Source organism: Mustela lutreola, chromosome 3 (assembly GCF_030435805.1).
Source record: "Mustela lutreola isolate mMusLut2 chromosome 3, mMusLut2.pri, whole genome shotgun sequence".
NCBI classification, from domain to species: Eukaryota; Metazoa; Chordata; class Mammalia; order Carnivora; family Mustelidae; genus Mustela; species Mustela lutreola.
The window spans coordinates 107,258,128-107,278,690 of NC_081292.1; the positions used below are offsets into that span (position 1 = coordinate 107,258,128).

A 20,563-nucleotide genomic window follows, 5' to 3' on the forward strand; every position below is an offset into this window, starting at 1 on the left:
CAAGAGATAAAGGGCAGGCATGTGAATACCCTCACCTTTCAGAGTGGGGAGCCAAGAGATGCTGTCAAGTGTTGAGTGAATAATAAATATTATGGTTTTTTATATTTATTAAAATATAAAATTAAAATTAAAAAATATTTATATTTATTAAAACAAATAACATAGTCTTAAAAGGTGTAACTGTCACCAAGAGAAGAACTAAAAGAATCCTATGAATGTCAAAAATGGAGTAGGGGGAAGGGACCCAAGGGAGCCACGCCCTCATCTACCACAGCAAGTCATCTCCGGGAAACGCTAAGGTCAAAAACCGAGAAATCATGGCCTAAGAACAGTATTGAGAAACTCGGGAGTACCTACGGAATGATTTGAGAATAGAAATGGTGTGGAACCTGACTTTTGGGGCAGAGGGCTGGAATAGGAAGACTGGGACCAGAGCTTCCATCACAAACACTTCCAGACCAATAGAATTTTGAAGCACATGCAGTTACAATTTTGATTAAATAATTTTAACATATTTTTAAAATAAAAATATCTACATCAAGTTTACTACTATAACATAAACTGTATATATGTGTATTTTCCCCACTGTTACTACTTACTGTTGTTCAGCTTCTATTGTATTGTAAGCTTCTAGACTAACAGAGGTGAATTCTGTATTTCAACTGCCATTGAAGTTTACATTCTGTAATTCCCTTAACTCAAACATGCAGTTTTTCCCACACCTTTATGTCACCGGAGTCAGGATGGGCTCACTTAATTGGTATGCTCTTTTTCTTAGTGGTATATAAATTATGGTGGCATTTTGCAATTAATGGCGTCTTGCATTTGATGAAACAGGATACTTGTAGCAAATTACATGTCTAGGTGTTTTTCCCCTACGTCATGTTATGAAACCATAAACTGCTACATCTTTTCTACTACTCGGCCCCTCCCTCATTCCAATCCAGCCATATGATCTTTGGGGTTTTGTCCTGAACACCGTTGGGCCTTTGGACCTGCTGTTTGCAAGGCTGGGCACCTGGCTTCAAGGGCAGGCACTCTCAGCTTAAATGTCAACCCCCAAGAAGAAGTCTGTTGACCATGTGGTCAAAATCAGCTCTACTGCCCAGAAACGCTTGCTATTGTATTACCCGGTTTTATTTTCATCAAAATGCTTACCCCGTCATTTTCATTTATTTGTCTCCTACCTCACTGGAGGATAAGCTCCAGGAGAACAGAGCTCTTGCCTACCTTGTTCAATACCATATCCCAGCACCTAGAACCGAGCCTGACACCAAATAGGTCCTCAAATATTTCTAGAACGAATGCTTTAGGAAAACAATGGTGGGCTCTTGGACACAATAGTTCATCATTTAGCTAGTAACAGTGTTTCAAATTTATAAATAACATTGCATCCTTATTTTCCATGTAAAAGGACCTCATATGTATAAATTCTCCTGTTAGAAAGATGCATTTCTGATTGCTATCAAGTTAAATATAATTTTAGAGATACACTAATAGCATACACCAAGAATAATCTCCATTGCATGAAATAATTCATACCATCTTTAATATATTTGTACATCTTCCAAATCTACCCACTATTGACCAAAACTGATATCAAACAGGTAGCAAACTATAATGAAAAGAAAAAGATTGTTTCAAAAACTTTGGGTGTGATTCGCTTCAAGCTTTCAAATTTTACAAAGAAAGAGTAGTCTTCTCTCCCAAAGGAAAGATGAAGTTAAAATTACTGTTCATACTTAAATTATATTTCCCACAACCAAGTTCAAAGTATTAATTGAAACAAAATTTGTCTGATAATACAGAACACTTAACAAGATCAATAATGAGTAAATTACTGTCAGTTTCTCTAATACTTGCATTTTACCTGTATGACAAGAGGAGAAAATAAAAAGGCTGAAAACTTGAAAAAAGTGTTATTTGTCTGCTTTTTTTATTATTATTAAAAAAGACCATGTTTCTTTAGGAGGTGATACAAGATTGCTTTCCTTTCAGATCATAATTTCCACAATTTCTGTACTAACTATAAATTTGAATGGTTCCCACTCTCCCCACCCCAGTTCACTTTTGGCACCTATATGTGGAATATCACTTCTGAGAAATGGGGGAAAATGTGCTGAATACTGGGTCTAAGTACTCCTTTCCTGAGGAAAAATGTTCAGATTCGAATGAGAATATTGATACAAGAAAGCATAACAATATCTCAACAATAAAAGCCTTTTTCTAACCAACTCTAAGGTCGTCTCAGAAGAAAATTATGTTAGAAGTAGCAGCCAATTCTCAGAGGTACAAGGGCAATGGCTTATCTTATCCTTTCCCTCTTCTCCTAAATTTAAATTTAGAATTACAGAGAAATTCTATGAGAGGTAGCAGAATGTCTGGCACAGGCTCCAGCTTCATGATTTGAGAATACAATTTCAACTCATCACATTCTTCAGAAGAACTCATGATACTGAAAAGAAATAAAAGAAGAGGCTCTCTTGACCTCTGAATGCAGAGAGGTTGACCAGAAGGAGATATTGGTTACCAGCAGAGGAGGAAGAGCCTAACCATGTCTGGCCATTAGGAAAGGATGTATCCCAAGATATATTCTTAATCTAATTAGAAAAGTGTGTCATTTATAAAGTATACCAGTCTTGAGTCCTCACTTGATCTGCGAAAAAGAAGCTTCTGCATAAAAATAAGGATGCTACAGGAGAAAAATAGACAACACAGGCTATACTTGGCTGTTTAAATATGAAGAATTCAACTTTCATTTTTCATATGGGTGAAGGGTTTATGAGCTTGTTACTGACCTATTTGGCCTGACTCATATTTATTTATTTATTTATTTTTTTGCTGTGCTTCAGATCCACAGGGTAGTGCCAAGAAACTTATCCCAAAAAATCTCTGAATTTTTATTAGAGCTTAATGGATTTTTTTGAGTACTTCTGTTAAGCTGATGAGAGTTAGGAAGGTTCTTATCTTACCCTCTGCCCAAAACTTAATAAGACCTTTTCATTTCAAAATGGAATACAGTGATGTTATAAAACTAGGGAGGGAAGTAAGATGCTATGACAGTACATTTCTGTTTAACAAAACACTTATTTCTTACCTATACACTACATATGTGATTAAACTTTTGGGAGGGAGAAGGAAACTCCCAAAACCTCCTGACAAAGTAGCTGTTCCAATGCATGGACAAGGGCTTATTTCTTCTGCCAGCTACTGGTTCACAAACATTTCCCCCATTTAAAGAAGTATGTGTAAATGAGGTTTGGAAGAGCAGGGAACACACCAGGAAGTTGACTATACTCTTCTCTTAATGAGCCCACCCCATGTCCTTAGCGGCGATCGACTTCATCCGCCATCTTGGTTTTCACAGTAAGCAACACCTTTCTTTAAAACTTTTCTTGTTCTTGCTGCTTTTCTTGCCATTCTTGTCTTTGTTCTCAGACATCTTTTTGGCTCTGATTTCTCTCATTAGATCAAAGAACACCTGGGTTGGGAAGGAAGGAGTGAAAAGAATAGGGAGGAAAAAGCCATTTAATGATTTCATGAAGTATTTCCACTAAGTAGGCTATGTACTTACATTTTAAAGCATAAAGCAAACTTATTTTTATCAACTCTGTGCCAAAATTTGCATCAGACTTTCTAGCATCTCCAGCCACCAGCCAAGGTTAAGAATAGGAGTGCCTGCCACTGGGTACTTTCTTAGATACTACCATGTCATCCTTATCATGACCTTATGAAGGTAGGAACATCATTATGCCTGACAACTTCCCTGGCAAAACTAGAAGACTCAGAACATGGAGGGGGTGGGGAGAAGGGGGATAAAGCATAAACAAACTCAGTCTCCTGCACCAGGAAACTGGGGAGATGGGGAGGAGAAACATGCTGTCCCACACCCTCCCACGCCCATGCCCCTGCCCTCATTCTCAGGAACAGTCACTTGTTCCATTCCTTGTGATGTTCACCGAAAGGAACTTTATCAAGAACTGATAGAAGGCTTGTCCTTTGAATGCCAGCATGTTATTCAGATACAAATTATCATTGGTCACAATAGTTTGGGTTTTGCCCTCTGCTACCAGCAATCATGCCAAAGTGCCAATGATAACCCAAGCAGACAAAATATGCTTCCTACAAAGAAACATTTCAGATTTCTTGGAGGGAATGACAGAGACTAAAAGTGTGAGACTGAGTGTAGGCTTTAATCTTTGGATGTTCACACAAAACTACAAGCTCCTTTTATTTTCATAGACATATCTTCTTGATGAAAAGGAGACCAACTTTCTAAGTGGGGGACTCCTTGTGCATCTACCACCAGCTCTGGGCACAGAAAAAGACCTTCCTCCCAAAGTGACCTAAGCAGCCCACCCACCAGGGCAGCAGTGAATGGCTTCAGATGTTACAGCTTTTTCTTTTTGTTCTAACAGCAAAGGCAGGAGGGGAATGGAATGTGTCCAATTCAAAATGATGACGAAGTTGTTCATGGGCCGATCTTATCAACAGCCTCCCATCCTTTAGTGTAAATTGTTTACGAGTGAATACAATGCTGCCAGTCATAAGTTTCTCCTGGGTCCTGTTTGGCAGGTCAGGCTGGTCCAGTGGAGGAAGGGGCGATGGATGGTGCCTGGCAACAGCCCCAACCACCAGCACCCTGTCAAAAAACTACATATCCATGGTTACATGCTGAGAAAGTCTTCCTGATTTTTTTTTTTTTAAATAAAATACAATGTCTGGATTTCCTGTGTGTTCCTACGACTAGGACACAATTTGATAGAAAGAGGTTTGGAATAGCAGAGAAATCAACATCAGAATTGAGAAATAATATGAAGAAAAAATAGCTAACAAGTAAACATACTTCACGTCACAGACAGTTTTTTATTGTAGATGCTGCCAAAGTGCTTCTAAAGTGAACTTTCTGAGGAGAAATAACAACGGACACCAGAAGATACAAAGAATTACAAGAGAATATTAAAAAAACGCTATGCCAACCAATTAGACAACCTGAAAGAGATGAATAAATGCCTAGAAACATACAATATTCCAAAACAGAATCAGGAAGAAAAAGAAAAATCTGAACAGACTGATCACTAGTAACAAAACTGAACTGGTAACCAAAAAACTCCCAACAAACAAAAGTTAAGGACCAGATGGCCTCACAGGTGAATTGCACCAAACATTAAAGAACAGTTAATACCTATTCTTCTCAAACTACTCCCCCAGAAAAATGAAAAGGAAGGAAAATTTCCAAATTCATTCTATGAGGCCAACATTGCCCTAATACCAAAACCGGACAAAGACACCACAAAAAAAGAATACTACAGGAGCACTTGGGTGGCTCAGTCAGTTAAGTATCCCGCTCTTGATTTAGACTCAAGTCATGATCTCAGGGTCGTGACCGGGAGCCCACATAGGGTTCCATCGCTTCCGGCTCCATCGAGCTCGGCATTTAGTGGGGAGTCTCCTTGAGATGCTCTCTCTCTTCCCTCTGCCCCCCCCCCATGTTCTCTCTCAAATAAATAAATAAATCTTAAAAAGAAAACTACATGCCAATATCTGATAAACATAGGTGCAAAAATCCTCAACAAAAATATTAGCAAACTGAATTCGACAATACATTTAAAGGACCATTCACCACAATCAAGTGGGATTTATTCCAGAGATGTAAGAGTGGTTCAATATTTGCAAATCAATCACTGTGATACATCACATTAAAAAGAGAAAGGATAAAAACCACATGATCATCTCGAAAGACCCAGAAAAAAATCATGTGACAAAATACAACAACTGTTCATGATAAAAACTGCCAACAAAATGGATTTAGAGGGAACATACCTCAATATGATAAAGGCCATATATGAAAAACCCACAGCTAACATCATACTCAATGGTGAGAAACTGAGAGCTTTTCCTTTATGATCAGGAACAAGAATGTCCACTGTCATCACTTTTATTCAAAATAGTACTGGAAATCCAGTACAAGAAACAAAAATAAAAGGCATACAAATTTAAAAAGAAGAAGTAAAATGGTCACTATCTACAGATGACATGATACTATGTATAGAAAACCCTAAAGATACTGCAAAAAAACCCTATTAGAATGTATAAATAAATTCAGTAAAGTTATAGGTTACAAAATTAAAACACAGAAATCTGTTGTGTTTCTATACACCAAAACTGAAGCAGCAGAAACAAGAATTAAGAAACCAATCCCATTTACAATTACACCAAAAAGAATAAAATACCTGAGAATAAATTTTATCAAGGAGGTAAAAGACCTATACTCTAAAAACCATAAGACATTGATAAAAGAAATTGAAGATGACAAAAACAAATAGAGAGGTATTTCGTGCTCACAGACTGGAAGAATTAATATTGTTTAAATGTCCATATTTACCAAAGCAATTTATAGATTCAGTGCGATCCCTATCAAAATACCAATAGCATTTTTCACAGAACTGAACAAATAATCATAAAATTTGTATGGAACCACAAAAGACTTTGAAAAGACAAATTAATCTGGAGAAAGAAGAATACAGCTGGAGGTATCACAATCCCAGATTTCAAGATATACTCCCAAAGTGTTAGTAATCCAAACAGTATGACCTGGCTCAAAAACAGACACACAAATGAATGGAACAAGACAGAGGGCACAGAACTAAACCATGATTATATGGCCAATTAATCTAAGACAAAGGAGGCAAGAATACATAATGGGGAAAAAAACCCATCTTCTCAATAAATGATGTTGGGAAAACTGAACAGCCACATGCAAAAGAATGAAACCAGACCACTTTCTTACACCATACACAAAAATAAACTTGAAATAGACTAAAGACCTAAATCTGAAACCAGAAACCTTAAAACTCATAAAAGGAAGAACATAGGCAAGAGCACTGGGTGATGTATGGAAGTGCTGAGTCACTGTGTTTGTACACCTGAAACTAATGTTACACTGCATGTTAACTACACTGGAATTTAAATAAAAATTTGAGGAAAAAAAACATAGGCAGTAATTTCTTGTACATCAGCCTTAACCACATATTTATGGATCTGTCTCCTCGGGCAAGAGAAACAAAAGAAAAATAAACTATCAGGACTACCCCAAAAGAAAAAGTTTTTGCACAAGGAAGGAAACCATCAGCAAAAGAATAAGACAACCACTGAATGGGAGAAGATATTTATGAATCATATAGTCGATAAGGGGTTAATGTCCAAAATATATAAAGAACTTACACAACTCAACAGCTAAAAACCAAATAATCTCACTAAAATGCACAAAGGACCCAAATAAACATTTTTCCAAGGAAGACGTAGAGACAACTGACAGGCATATGAAAAGATGCATCACTCAGCCCCAGGGAAATGCAGATCAAAACCACAATGAGAGATCACCTCTCACACCTGTCAGGCTAGTAACAAAAAGACAAGAAAGTAAGTGTTGATGAGGATGTGGAGAAAGGGGAATGCTTGTGCACTATGGGTGGAAATGTAAAATGGTGCAGCCACTGTGGAAAACAGTATGGAGGTCCCTTAAAAAATTAAAAATAGAACTACTATATGATCTAGTAATTGTACCACTGGGTAGTCATCCAAAGAAAATGAAAACACTAATTCAAAAAGATATATGTACCTGGTTTTTATATTTTTATAGTAGCATGATTTACAATAGCCAAATTATGGAAGCAACAAAGGAGTCCATCAACAGATGGATGGATAAGGAAGATGTGGTGTACACACACACACAGAGGAATATTACTCAGCCATGAAAAAAGAATGGGCTCTTGCCATTTGTAACAACATGGATGGACCTACAGGGTACCATGCTAAGTGAAATAAGACAGAGAAAGACAAATACCATATGATTTCACTTGTATGTGAAATCTTAAGAAACAAACAAACCAAAACAGACTCTTAAATACAGAGAACAAACTGGTGGTTGCCAAAGGGGAGGAGGGTGGGATGATGGGTGAATTAGGTGACAGGGATTAAGAGGTCCAAACCATCAGTTATGAAACAAATAAGTCACAGTGACAGCATAGGGCATTTAGTCAGTAATACTGTAATAATACTGTACGGTGACAGATGGTGACCACACTTATCATAGTAAGCACTGAGTAATACACAGAATTGTTAAGTCAATTTGTTGTACACCTGAAATGAATATGACACTGTATGTCAATCATACTTGAATAACTTTTTTTTTTTTTAATAAAATGAGTCCCTTCTAATGCCAAATTCTCAATGCCAATGTTCTTCTAGCATCACTTCAAGGTAAAGTAAGCTTGATTACCAATCTGTCCCTCATCAGGGAAGAAGTAAAGGAGAATTACTTCCCCCTAAGAAAGCATAAGAGGCACTTTGGGGGATTCAGATGCTGTCGCAGATAGAACAAAGCATATTTAGCCACTGCAAGGAGGCCAAAGTGAAATGGGTTTGGATGTTCCAGGAGTAGGGATCGTGAAGTAAAAGCTAACAAACAAGGTGAAGGCGAAGGAAAAGCCATATATCTAAGGCTGTCTACTTGAACTGTGTGGCAACCACTCTGCACCTTAATTCTTAAAAACAAGAAAGCAAAACAAAACCAAAAACACACCCCAAAACCTAACGATAGCAATCACTGGTAGGTGGATTTTCAAAAATTGTCAACATTCTTCATTGTCAAGGTCGCCCTTTCATTGGCGTCAGAGATCTGAATGAGAAAATATGCAGGGGATGGATAAGAGAGAGAAGAGCGATCCCTGGAGAGTTGATTCCTGAGAGTAAATGCTTCTGAGAAGTTAAGTTATAAAGACAGAACACTTTGGCCCCGCCAGTGGCCAGCAAGGTGAAAAGAATGATTCTGACAGCAAATCAAGATATGCCGTGTGTCTTGGAGGAAGTCCCTGAGAACCTGCTGAAGAACTTGACCCTGAAGAACAGGAAGCCATGGCAATGAGAGCACAGGGAACTACTCATGTCCACCCACACAGTCTGCACAAAGCCAGGGTCTCATCTTGCTAGACTCCCGAGGGCCGTGTCAGCACTAAGCATACCCCACAAAGTCTCCCGACAAAGTGAGAGGACTCTGTGTTTTTTTAACTCCAGGGTCAAACCCTCCCAGGGCTTCTCACCGTACTGGCTGAGACATCTGGAAAAGGCAGTCCTCCCCTACTTTGCATAAACAGTTCCCTCCAAACCAAACAGACGAGATGTCTACGTTCTGCTGTTTCTAAGAAACACGCACAAAGTGCACACCTACCTTGTCCACATTGGCCCGTGTTTTAGCCGATGTCTCCACGTACTGCACGCCCCACTCCTCTGCTTTACTCCTAGCCTCTTCGATGGGCACCTGCCTCCGCTCCTCTAGGTCAGACTTGTTTCCCACGACAAGCAATGGAATTTTATCTTCTTCAGCCTTAACGCGGAGGATCTGTTCCCTGAGATAGCATCCAAACAAACAAACCAAATAACACAGCTAAGACAGCTAGAATAAGAATCAACTTCATTGATGCTTCTCAAATGAAAGGCTTTCCTCGGGCAGAAAAGCTTATTACGCTCAGGGCATGTTCCAAGAACGCACTCCCTAGATCCTGCCATAAACGAGACAAGTGTTTTAAAAGCCTGGTTCTCAGTTTGCCTGTATCAGAAGGATGTGGGACGCTCATCACAAACACAGATTTCTGGGGCCAACAGGAGTCCCACAGAAATGATGTCTGATTAGGAGCCCAGGACTCTGCATTTCAACAGGGTCCCCCATTTACACTTAGGCACTTTTCTTTTAAGGAAAAAAACAACTTGGGAACCTCTGGGATAAAAACAAGGTAAGAGAAGTATCTTCATACATAAAATGCTTAATAATTCCCCTTTAAAAATGGTATAATTACTTTGTGAGAATAACAGCCACAAAATCAGTGTTTTTTATAAGGAAGGCGGTGGTTCATTAGATCATGAAATCAGTTTCATGAGTCACAACCGTAAATTTTTTCCTTAGTGAAACAGAATATTATAGAATAGAATGGAACCATCAGGGGTGCCTGGGTGGCTCAGTGGGTTAAGCCTCTGCCTTCAGCTCAGGTCATGATCCCAGGGTCCTGGGATCGAGCCCTGCATCGGGCTCTCTGCTCAGCAGGGAGCCTGCCTCCCCATCTCCCTCTGCCTGCCTCTCTGCCTACTTGTGATTTCTGTCTGTCAAATAAATAAATAAAATCTTTAAAAAAAAAAAAAAGAATGGAACCATAAGAAGGACTCTTGAGTATAAAAGTATGGTTTTGGGAACTTCTGTTTCAACCAAATCTGTATCTATGTATGCCTCTGCTCCCCCAAAGATAGTTTGCATTTAGATACAGTAAATGTTACAGCCAAGAGAACAGAGGTAGTTATGTTAAGGAGTAATCAGATTTTAGTGCATATTATGTTTCAACTACAAAGTAAAAAAAAAAAAAAAAAAAAAGGAAAAGAAAAGAATCCAATTAAATTTTACCTCTACTAAAACTATCAGCTATCTAAAATTATTAATCAAAATCAAAATTAATTACACAAATTAAACATTCCACTTCCATTATTTTGGTCCAGTAAAGACAATTCTACTTCTACATTTTAAAATATTCCAAAAAAGATCCCTTCAAAAGTGCATTTTGTGGAGCTCTGCATTGGTTTTATATGATAAAGGGTAACATTTCATAAAAATAAAAATATTTTAAATTTTTTCCATTAGAGTCCATTTAAGTATAAGCAAATATTTTAAGAAAAACAAAAAGGAAGAAAAGTGGATGTTTGAAAATTGCCTTTAGATAGCTTTACTATGGGCTACATGTCAACAGTGGTCAAAGAACATACTACATTTATAAGTTAAATGATCAGCAAAACTATGAACAAGAAAAACTGACAGCTCTCTGACTCATTAGTCATGCACAGGTTTGTAAAATTACCTCATTAATAAATATGTTATATAAAAAATTGGGGTACCAAGTCTGGTCTCTTATTACAAACTGATTTTTCTAACTTATTTAGTATTATCCAGGGAAAGTTTCAAGGAAGATAGAGCATATTAACGTTTTATGTCAGGATCTTCCCATAAATACAGACATGCTACGTTTGAAAACTGCTAAGAGGCATAACGTGAGTTTAAGCACAAAGGGTCAGATACTCTACCTCCATTCTTCTGCTTCCAATGCTGTAAGAAACCTGGACAGCCCTGTGACTTTTATCTGAATGTCCAGAGTTCAAGTCAGAAGAACTAACTTGCCCTTGTTTTTCTTTTAGGTAGTCATCTGTCCTTTTTCTTCTAAGGATCCCTGTTCTCACATAATGACCGAAACCCATCTCCCAAGATGAGATGAGACCCTGCTCCAAATCTCTGGGAATGCACGAATGGCGTGTGTGTGTGTGTGTGTGTGTGTGTACGCATGCATGTGGGATGGCATGGGGAGACAGGATGTCTGTTCTCGGGTCAGGACTCTTCCACTGCCTATCATTTCCTTTCTTGGTGAGTCATGCAGGTGATGGGAAATCAAAAGGCTCAGAATATGCAGGAAAATGAGGAAGTGTGTGCATCTGTCATGTTTTATCTTCAAGGACAGATAAAAACAGGATTCTGTAGCTGCAAACACAGTTTTATGAATACAGGGGCTATTCCCACATAGAGAAAACTCTAGGTATGTTGGGAAGTCTGAAAATTAATAGGACCACTCAGAAGAGTCCTGGTCATTTAACTGATCACCACGACTCACACACTATAGTATCAGAGAATTTGGATGTTCCACCCTTGAAGACTTGACACTAGGCAGCACGGTAATAGATATCGACTTTGTTTACCTTCCACTCACTCTGCTGGTTTAGCTGAGTGAGGCCTTCCAGGCTCATTGATGCCTCCCCCAAATCTTAGAGGGATATTTAGTTTCCTCATTCTTATTTTTGGTTGATTCCTCGATTTTTGACCAGAACTTGCTAAAGAGTGGGAAAAAAAAATCTTTCCCTCTTTCTTAGTTTCCTGTTAGACTCTAGATCTGGTTCTTAAAATCAAAAGTCAACTGGGCAGATATGTTTATAAGGCGAGTCGTCAAAAAAACTGTAATTGTGTAAGAGAAACAAAAAGCGTATGGGGTAAAAAGAGAAAGATGTCCTTCCCATTGGAATTCCTCTTAGGATAATGCCTAACAGCTCACTGTTTCTTTATAATGAAATGAACTTAAGGTATCTTTAACCTTTAACCTGCATTTGAAATGAATTACAGCAGTTAATATTCTACTCACTGTGTAAGCAGCCCCCACACACCCTGTGAGAAGACCTGGGGACAGCACATGGTGCAGGTGGCCACCGTGTCTGCCCTGAAGGATTTATAGCCTAAAGCATCATTACATTTCATCCTATCAACTAACAAGTGCATTTTCAGATAGAGAAATAGAATCTCCAACGCTGAGTAAACTTGCCCAGGGTCACAAAAGTGCTAAGGGGCAGAGCAAGGATTCAAACCCAGATCCATCAGATTCTAAGGCTGGGCTCTTTTCCATTCGCCTAGGCTAACAGTCCTTACAGTTGCAGCAAATGGCCATGCGGACCCAAAGCTTGCAGTCTCCTGACAGTGTTTCATCAACCTCAAAATAGAGCAAAATGATTACTTTTCTGGCAAAATTATAAAAAAGATATGAACAGTTGGGGCACCTGGGTGGCTCATGAGTTAAGCATCTGACTCTTCATTTCAGCTCAGGTCATAATCTGCTAAGAGGCAGATTATGGCCTCGAGCCCTGCATTAGGTTCCGTGCTCAGCAGAGAGTCTGCTTGAGATTCTCTCCCCTCCGAGTGTGCACGATCTTACTTGCTTGCTGTCTCACTTGCTTTCTCTCTCAATACATTAAAAAAAAAATCTTAAAAAAAAAGTGAATGCATCAATCCTTGTCCCTTAGGATTTATATGAAAACAAAATTATAGGTTCTTGAGAATATGGAATGGCATTGTCCTCTCTAGGGACAACAGATTCTTCAGATAATTTATATTCAGAAATTATAAAACATGGCAACCCCAAGAGACTATAACAACTGGTGGACTATAATGTGCCAAGATTCAAAAAGTCACAGAAATTCTTTAGCAGAATTTTCCCTAATAATGAGTTCAACCCTCTACTACTGTGCTCAGCCCCAAAGTCCTGCCGAGTTGAACCTGTGAGAAAGAAAGGCAAAAAGCCTCCCAGAGTCTGGAGTCTCTTTCACTTGAAACATACCTGAATTCGGCAGTTGCTGTAAATGATTCGTGTTCTGTGATTGAGAACACGAGGAGGAAACCTTCCCCGCTGCGGAAGTAGTTATCTCGAATGGCTGCGTAGTCCTCTTGTCCCGCCGTGTCCAGAATATCTATCTGGACTTCTTCTCCATCAAGAACCACTTTCTTCCTGTAACTGTCAGCTTTTGTAGGTTCATAGTCTTCTACAAACTGAGGAAATAAGCAGCATTATCAGTAATGAATAAAGTTTTAAGGGAAAGAAGATCTGCCAAAAACATACATTTCAATATATGGGCACTTTGCCTCCAATCAACTGCATATTTACCGAGTGCCTGTCATTACCACACTATGTACAAAGCATTATGAAATTAAAAATCACTCCTCATATACCCCTTCTGTTCTTTATTGCTCTCAGCTCTGCCTCTTCTTATTTTGTTTTTAAACAGGAGCAGAAATTCCCATTTTGTAGATGAGGAGTCCAAGCACAGGGCAGAAAGAACACTTGGCAATATTATTCTCAGTATAAAATTATACAAACATGGGCAAGGGTGAGAAACAGAAGCTCTTATACATACTCAACAGAAGTATAAAACTCATCTGAAAAGTAGTTTTGGCAAAAGGGACTAAGAAGATTAAATATACACATAATGAAATATAAAAGTAAACCAAAAAAAAAAAAAAAAAAAAAAAAAAAAAGTAAACCCCTCAAGCACCAGAAGAAAACATGGGTGAAATCCTTTCATTACCTTGAAGTAGGGAAGGCCTTTTTAACTATGACTCAAAATCCAGAAGCCATGTAAGAAAAAATCAATAAATTAGACTACATAAAAAATGTTTAAAACTTCTGTATGGCACAACACACTATAAAAAAAGACAAATGACACACGGAGGGAAAGTATTTGAACCCACATCACAAAGAGCTATGTTTAAACGGTTCTTAGAAACAGAGAGAAAAAAAGATCAACAATCCAATGGGAAAAAGTGGCAACAGACATAAACAATTCACAGAAAAATAAATACATATGATGTCAAACATACGAAAAGATGTTCATCCTCACTTAATAGAGAATGGAAGTTGTTAACTACGTGGAGACACCATTTGTCACCTACCAGACTGGCAAAACCCCACCGTCGGACAACACACTCTGGGGAAAAGGCCCTCTTGTACACAGCTGGTGGGAGGAGAGAACAGTGCAGTCTTTATGGGGATGAATTTGGCAAAATCTAAGAGCACTGGAGTAGCACTCACCCTGGGTCCCAGCCACCCGGCTTCTAGGAATCTAACCTACAGCAACATACAAGGTGATCCCTGTGGCACCGTGTGTGACAGCAAATGATTAATAAGCACCCAAACGCCCAGCAACAGGCGCCTGCCAATGGAATACTATGCAGCTATAAGAAATGACAAGAGAACTATGTACAGATACAGAAAGATCTCCAGATTAGAACAGTCTACCTTGTGCACAAGTAAAGAAGTAAAGTAGGGAGAATAAAAAAAAAAGAAACGTGTGTGTGCGTATAGTGGTTGTATATGTGTATACATATCTTAATAGGTACATATATGCATATGTATGTTGTTAGGCATTTGCCAAAAAGATACCCTGGAAGGACAAATAAAACAAATTTAAAAGCTGTGAAACAGAGACTGAAGCAAATAAACCTAAACAAATATTAAATTGGTAATAGAGCCGAACAGAGAAAGAATTAATTCAAGAGACTTTAGTACAGAGTATTTTGATTTTATGTCACACAAAAAGAGACTAAGGACAAAAGAATTTCAAATAAATGCTAAAGTTCCCTCGATGCTTGTATTACTGAGTAATAATGATATTAATATTTCAAAGCTCTTTTCATTGTGGTAGACATCAAGTAAGTAATTATCTTAATGATGTCGGAAGTATAGATGTTTAGGAAAAAACTAAATTAATGACAGCAATGTAATATCAAAATTGAATTAGTGCTGGTTTAGGCAGATTCCCACATGCAAAAGAATGAAGTTAGACCCATACTACACATCACATACAAAAATTAACTCAAAATGAGTCAAGGCTGAAAAGTAAGAGCTAAAACCCCAAAACTCTAAGAGGAAAACATTGGTGTAAATCTTTATGACCTTGGATTTGGCAATGTGTTCTCAGATAAGACATCAAAAGCACAAATGGACTTCATCAAAATTTAAAACTTTCATGCTTCAAAAGACAGCATCAAGAAAGTGAAAAGAGGGGCGCCTGGGTGGCTCAGTAAGTTAAAGCCTCTGCCTTTGGCTCGGGTCCTGAGCCCAGGGTTCTGGAATCGAGCCCCACATCGGGCTCTCTGCTCAGCAGGGAGCCTGCTTCCCCCCTCTCTCTTTCTGTCTGCCTCTCTGCCTACTTGTGATCTCTGTCAAATAAATAAATAAAATCTTAAAAAAAAAAAGAAAGTGAAAAGATAACCCATAAAATGAGAGAAAAAATTTATTAATCATACATCTAATAAGGGACTTTTATTCCAAAAACATAAAATACTCTTAAAATTTAACAATAAAAAGACAAATAACCCAATTTGAAAATACAGAAAGGACCCAAATAAACAGTTCTCCAAAGATTATATACAAATGGCAATAAGTACATCAAACAAGGCCCAACATCATTAGTCATCGGAGAAATGTAAATCAGAACCACAGTGAGATACCACTTCATACCTACTAGGATGTATAATCAAAAAGAGACAATGATAAGTGTTGGCAAGGATATGGAGAAATTGAAACCCTCATACATTGCTTATAGGATTATAAAATGGTGCACATGCTATGGAAAATAGCTTTGCCATTCCCAAAAAGTTATACGTACAGTTACCATAAGACTCAACAAGTTTCATGCCTCAATATATTTATGCAAGAGAATTTAAGACATAGGTCTACACAAAAATTTATACACAAATGTTCATAGCAATGTTATTCAAAATAGCCAAAGAAGCAGACACAATCCAATTATCTATCAATTGATGAAGGCATAAACAAAATATACCATGTCCAGACAATGGAATATTATTCCATGATAAAAAGGAATGAAGTACTGGGGCACCTGGGTGGTTCAGTCAGTTAAGTGTCCAACCCCTTATTTCAGCTCGGGTCATGATCTCAGGGTCCTGGGATCAAGCCCCATATCAGGCTCTCTGCTCAGCGGGGAGCCTGCGTCCCGCCCCCCTGCCTGCCTCTCTGCCTACTTGTGACCTCTGTCTATAAATAAACAAATAAAATATTTTTTAAAAAAAAAGATTCTCTCTCTCCCTCTGCCCTTCCCCCCACTTGAGAGCATGCATGCACATGTGCTCTTATCTCAAGTAAATAAATAAGAATCCAAAAAAAGGGAAGGGCGCCTGGGTGGCTCAGTCAGTTGAGCATCTGCCTTCGGCTCAAATCATGATCTCAGGGTCCTGAGATCAAGTCCCACATCAGGCTCCCTGCTCAGTGGGGAGTCTGCTTCTCCCTCTCCCTGTCCTGCCATGCCCCACTCCATGTTCGCTCACTCTCTCAAATAAATAAAAATCTTAAAAAAAAAAAAAAAAAAGGAACAAAGCACAGATACAAGTTACAATATGGTGAGCTTTCAAGACATTATGCAAAGTAAAAGAAGCCAGATATAAAGATTATATGTTATATGATTCGATTTATATGAAATGTCTAGATAGGCAAATCCGTAAGAATAGAAAGTGGTTATCAAGGACGAGGAGTGGAAGCAGGGGAGGCAGTAATGAGGAAAGATGTTAATATGTAGAGTGTTTCTTTTCTTTTTTTTCTTTTTTTGAGAAAATTGTTCTAAAATTATATAATGATGGTTGCACTTCTGTGTGAATATATTAAAGTCATTGAATTGACTTGTGAATTCACACTTGAAAAGGGTGAATATCATGGCATGTGAATTATACCTTAATAAACTATAATTTAAGTTTTTTAAAATTTGTTTTTTTAAAGGTTTTTATTTATTTGACAGAGAGAGAAAGCAAGGGAGGGAACACAAGCAGGGGAAGCAGGAGACGGAGAAGCAGGTTCCCCACTGAGCAGGGACCCCAATGTGGAACTTGATCCCAGGACCCTGAGATCATGACCTGAGCCAAAGGCAGACACTTAACCCACTTAACCCACTAAGCCACCCAGGTGACTCTAAATTTTAAAAATTTAAAAATTTAACTGAAATTACCAATTTGAACTTATGGACCCTTTGAAGAATACCCTTAAAAAGAGCCTCATGGCTGGGTGGCCCAGTGGGTTAAGCCTCTGCCTTCTGCTTGGGTCATGATCTCAGGGTCCTGGGATCGAGCCCCGCAGCGGGCTCTTTGCTCAGCAGGGAGCCTGCTTCACCCTCTCTCTCTCTGCCTGCCTCTCTGCCTACTTGTGATCTCTCTCTGTCAAATAAGTAAATAAAATCTTTAGGGAAAGAAAAAAGAGCCTCATACTGGGGCACCCGGATGGCTCAGTTGGTTGACTCCAACTCTTGATTTCAGCTCAGGTCATGATCTCAGGGTTGTGAGATCAAGTTCTGCATGGGGCTCTGTGCTCAGCAGGGAGTCTGCTTCTCTCTCTCTCTCTCTTTCTCACTCCCTCCAACCCCTCCCCCCACTTGCACACATCCTCTCTCCAAAATAAATTTTTTAAAAAATAGCTTCATGCTGCCAATTAAAAGCCACTGGTTCTTCAAGTGATTTTAAATTTCAAAACAATTTTTAGTATTAGGTTCTTAAGTTTGTACTAACAGTATCTTAAAATATATATGTGAAAATTGACCTATGCTTCACACAGTGTCCTTTTAAGTCCTTTCCAAAGAGACAAATCCATGACCCCAAAAAAGCCCACCACCCTCTGCAAATCTCTGAATATCATCATAAGCATCTCAATTGTTCATTTCTGAGCTTTCAAGGTCAAAACAGCAAGGGTTCCAGGGACTCCCGGAACGCGGGAAATCAGATGTCCTGATACGACAGCATACCTCTATGCCATGAAAGGTGTGCAGATTATTAGAACACAGATTTCAATCTTGATGTTTTCTTTTTTCCACTAGAAACAGGAAATCCCTACAGTCTTGGTATCTGCTAAGATGATCCAGGCCTTGAAAGGCTGTGTGTGATTCAGTTTCATATGCCCAAGACACACAAAACTAAGACAACCTTCATGGAGACCCCCTTCTTACTGAGCATGACTTAGCCAGCCACTGAGCTAGCTGCTGACAGTCTAAAGAGTATAAGAGATCAAAGATAAAAAAGTTAAGATCTCCCTCCAATTTTTCTCAAAGTCCGAACTTAGCCAAAAATACACACTTCTGGAACCACCATTCCTCACATAATCTAATTTTCACAGAAATTTTTGCCATAATCTTGATTTTTTTTTTAATTTGGAGTAAAGCACAGGACCAAGAACAAAGAACATGGGTAGCCCGTGAGACTTTAGATAACTGGCATCCCCGAGCGCAGGACCTAGTTTCCTCATCTGCGAAATCAGGCTTGACTAGCTCATGTCTCAGGCAGAAGTCGCCACACTTGGCCATATGTTGAAAACTCCAAGAGAGCTTCTTAAAAAGAAAGATTCCCATTTTCAAATCTAGAAATAGTATCCAGAAGGTGTTTTTTTACAAAGCTCCCCCCCCCCCCAGAAGATTCTGCGATCAGCTAAGTTTGGGAATCACTGCGAAGGTTTCTTCAAGCTCCAAAATTATGATTCTGGATCTCTACTGCCCAATATAATAGCCACTAAGTTCACGTCATGGAGCTCAGGAGCCACACGTGTGGGCAGAATAAGACAGAACATTTTTACCATGGTAGAAGGTTCTAGAAGACAGCACTATTTTAGAAAATCAATTAAAGACTTCTCCAAACATACATCGCTTCATCTCTACGCTTTGCTTGCTCTAATTTTATGTTATCATTTTTTCAACAACTGCTGCTCTCCAGTCCTCAAATATGATAGCCCAAGAAAAAAACAGACTAAGATCAAGCCCAGCTTTCCGTATTTTCTCTGAAGAAAAGGGGAGCAAAAGCCTTCTGCATGCATCTTTTCCCCTCCCTCTTACCATACGCACACACAAACATATATAACAAAAACATAAATCCCGATCTGAGGCTCCTACTTCATCTGGTAGAGTGTCGGCAGCTCTGCTATTGACAAGATTATCTGCACTGGAGAATTCGTTGTTGTGGGATCTCTCCTGTGTGCCACAGGTTGCTTAGCACCATCCCTGGCCTCTACCCAGTAGGTGCTAGTAGCACCGGTCCTCTCCTTGGGACACCCATAAATATCTCCAGACATTGTCAGTGATTCCCTGGGGGGACAAAATTCCCTTCTTCATCTTGATTAACAAGCTACTCCTCTAATCCTGTCTCCATCTTAACTCTCCTCCTCACTCTCTCTTCCTCCCAGACTCCACAGAAGAAAAATTAAGGAATTTTTAGTAAGTAAATTATGTTATCAAGCAGAAACAAAGACTTCCAAAGCCATCTTCAAGACATGCCCCACCTCTTTAATGCAAAAAAACATTCTGAGTAAATCAAGCAGATTCCACAAGACTTCCCCACTTTGGCCCCTAGTACAAGATAAAGAGACAAAGGTTTCTCATTGTGAGATATAGGGAAGGAATGACCCAGGAGGAAATCAAGGTCTGAAGTTTATTCATTCAAGGAGGAAATTTGGTCTGAAGTTTATTCATCTTTTTTAAGGACAGAATATAAAATGACTCATATAATATTGGATACAAAAGTGAATATCTAGAGTGGGAAAAGAAATCATAATCCATTATAAATTTTTTTAAATGGACAACTACTACGGCAAATATACCCTCAGGGGACCCTCAGTAAGTCATGCCTTGGTAAGATGCTCTCCCCTTAAATACAGAGGAATCTGTGACTGGCTTCTAACCAAGGGACTGTGGCAATAGCCACAAGATCACCCTGTGATTTCATCTGCTTATATAAGAATCTGTCTTAGCTAACCAGAGAGACATTCCTACTGGCCCTGAAGTGGCAGCTGCCATCGTATGAACTACCTATGGAAAGGGCCTGGTAGCAAGGACCTATGGTCCTCCAACCCATGTTTGCAAGAAACCGTACTCTGTCTGCACCCAGAGCGTGGAAGAGGACCCGAGCCTCAGCTGCGCTCAGAGCCACAGCTGACACTGCTGCAGCCTTGTGGGACCCAGAGAACAGCACCCAGCTAAGCCATGCCAGACCCCTGGAAACTAGATAATAAATGTGTGTTGTTTGAGGCTGTTTGAGGCTGCTACATTTGTAGGAATTTGTTACATGGCAACAGAAAATCAATACAAGGGGCTCCTGGGTGGCTCATTCAGTAAAAGCATCTGCCTTTGGCTCAGGTCATGATCCCAGTGTCCTGGGATCAAACTCTGCTTCTCC

The 20,563-nt window shown here is 39.1% G+C and overlaps 1 protein-coding gene across 1 annotated transcript in view; it reads right to left on the minus strand.

Annotated features, from left to right (window-relative positions):
- Nucleotides 1-1,917: 1,917 nt before the first annotated feature.
- The window catches only part of RALB (RAS like proto-oncogene B), a 43,825-nt gene continuing 25,179 nt past the window's right edge, over nucleotides 1,918-20,563 (minus strand). The window contains exons 3-5 of the mRNA XM_059166615.1: nucleotides 13,188-13,396; nucleotides 9,230-9,407; nucleotides 1,918-3,481 (exon numbers count right to left, since the gene is read on the minus strand). Coding sequence (XP_059022598.1) covers nucleotides 3,362-3,481; nucleotides 9,230-9,407; nucleotides 13,188-13,396 — 507 coding nt within the window. The 3' untranslated portion in view covers nucleotides 1,918-3,361. The remainder of the gene's footprint in view (nucleotides 3,482-9,229; nucleotides 9,408-13,187; nucleotides 13,397-20,563) is intronic.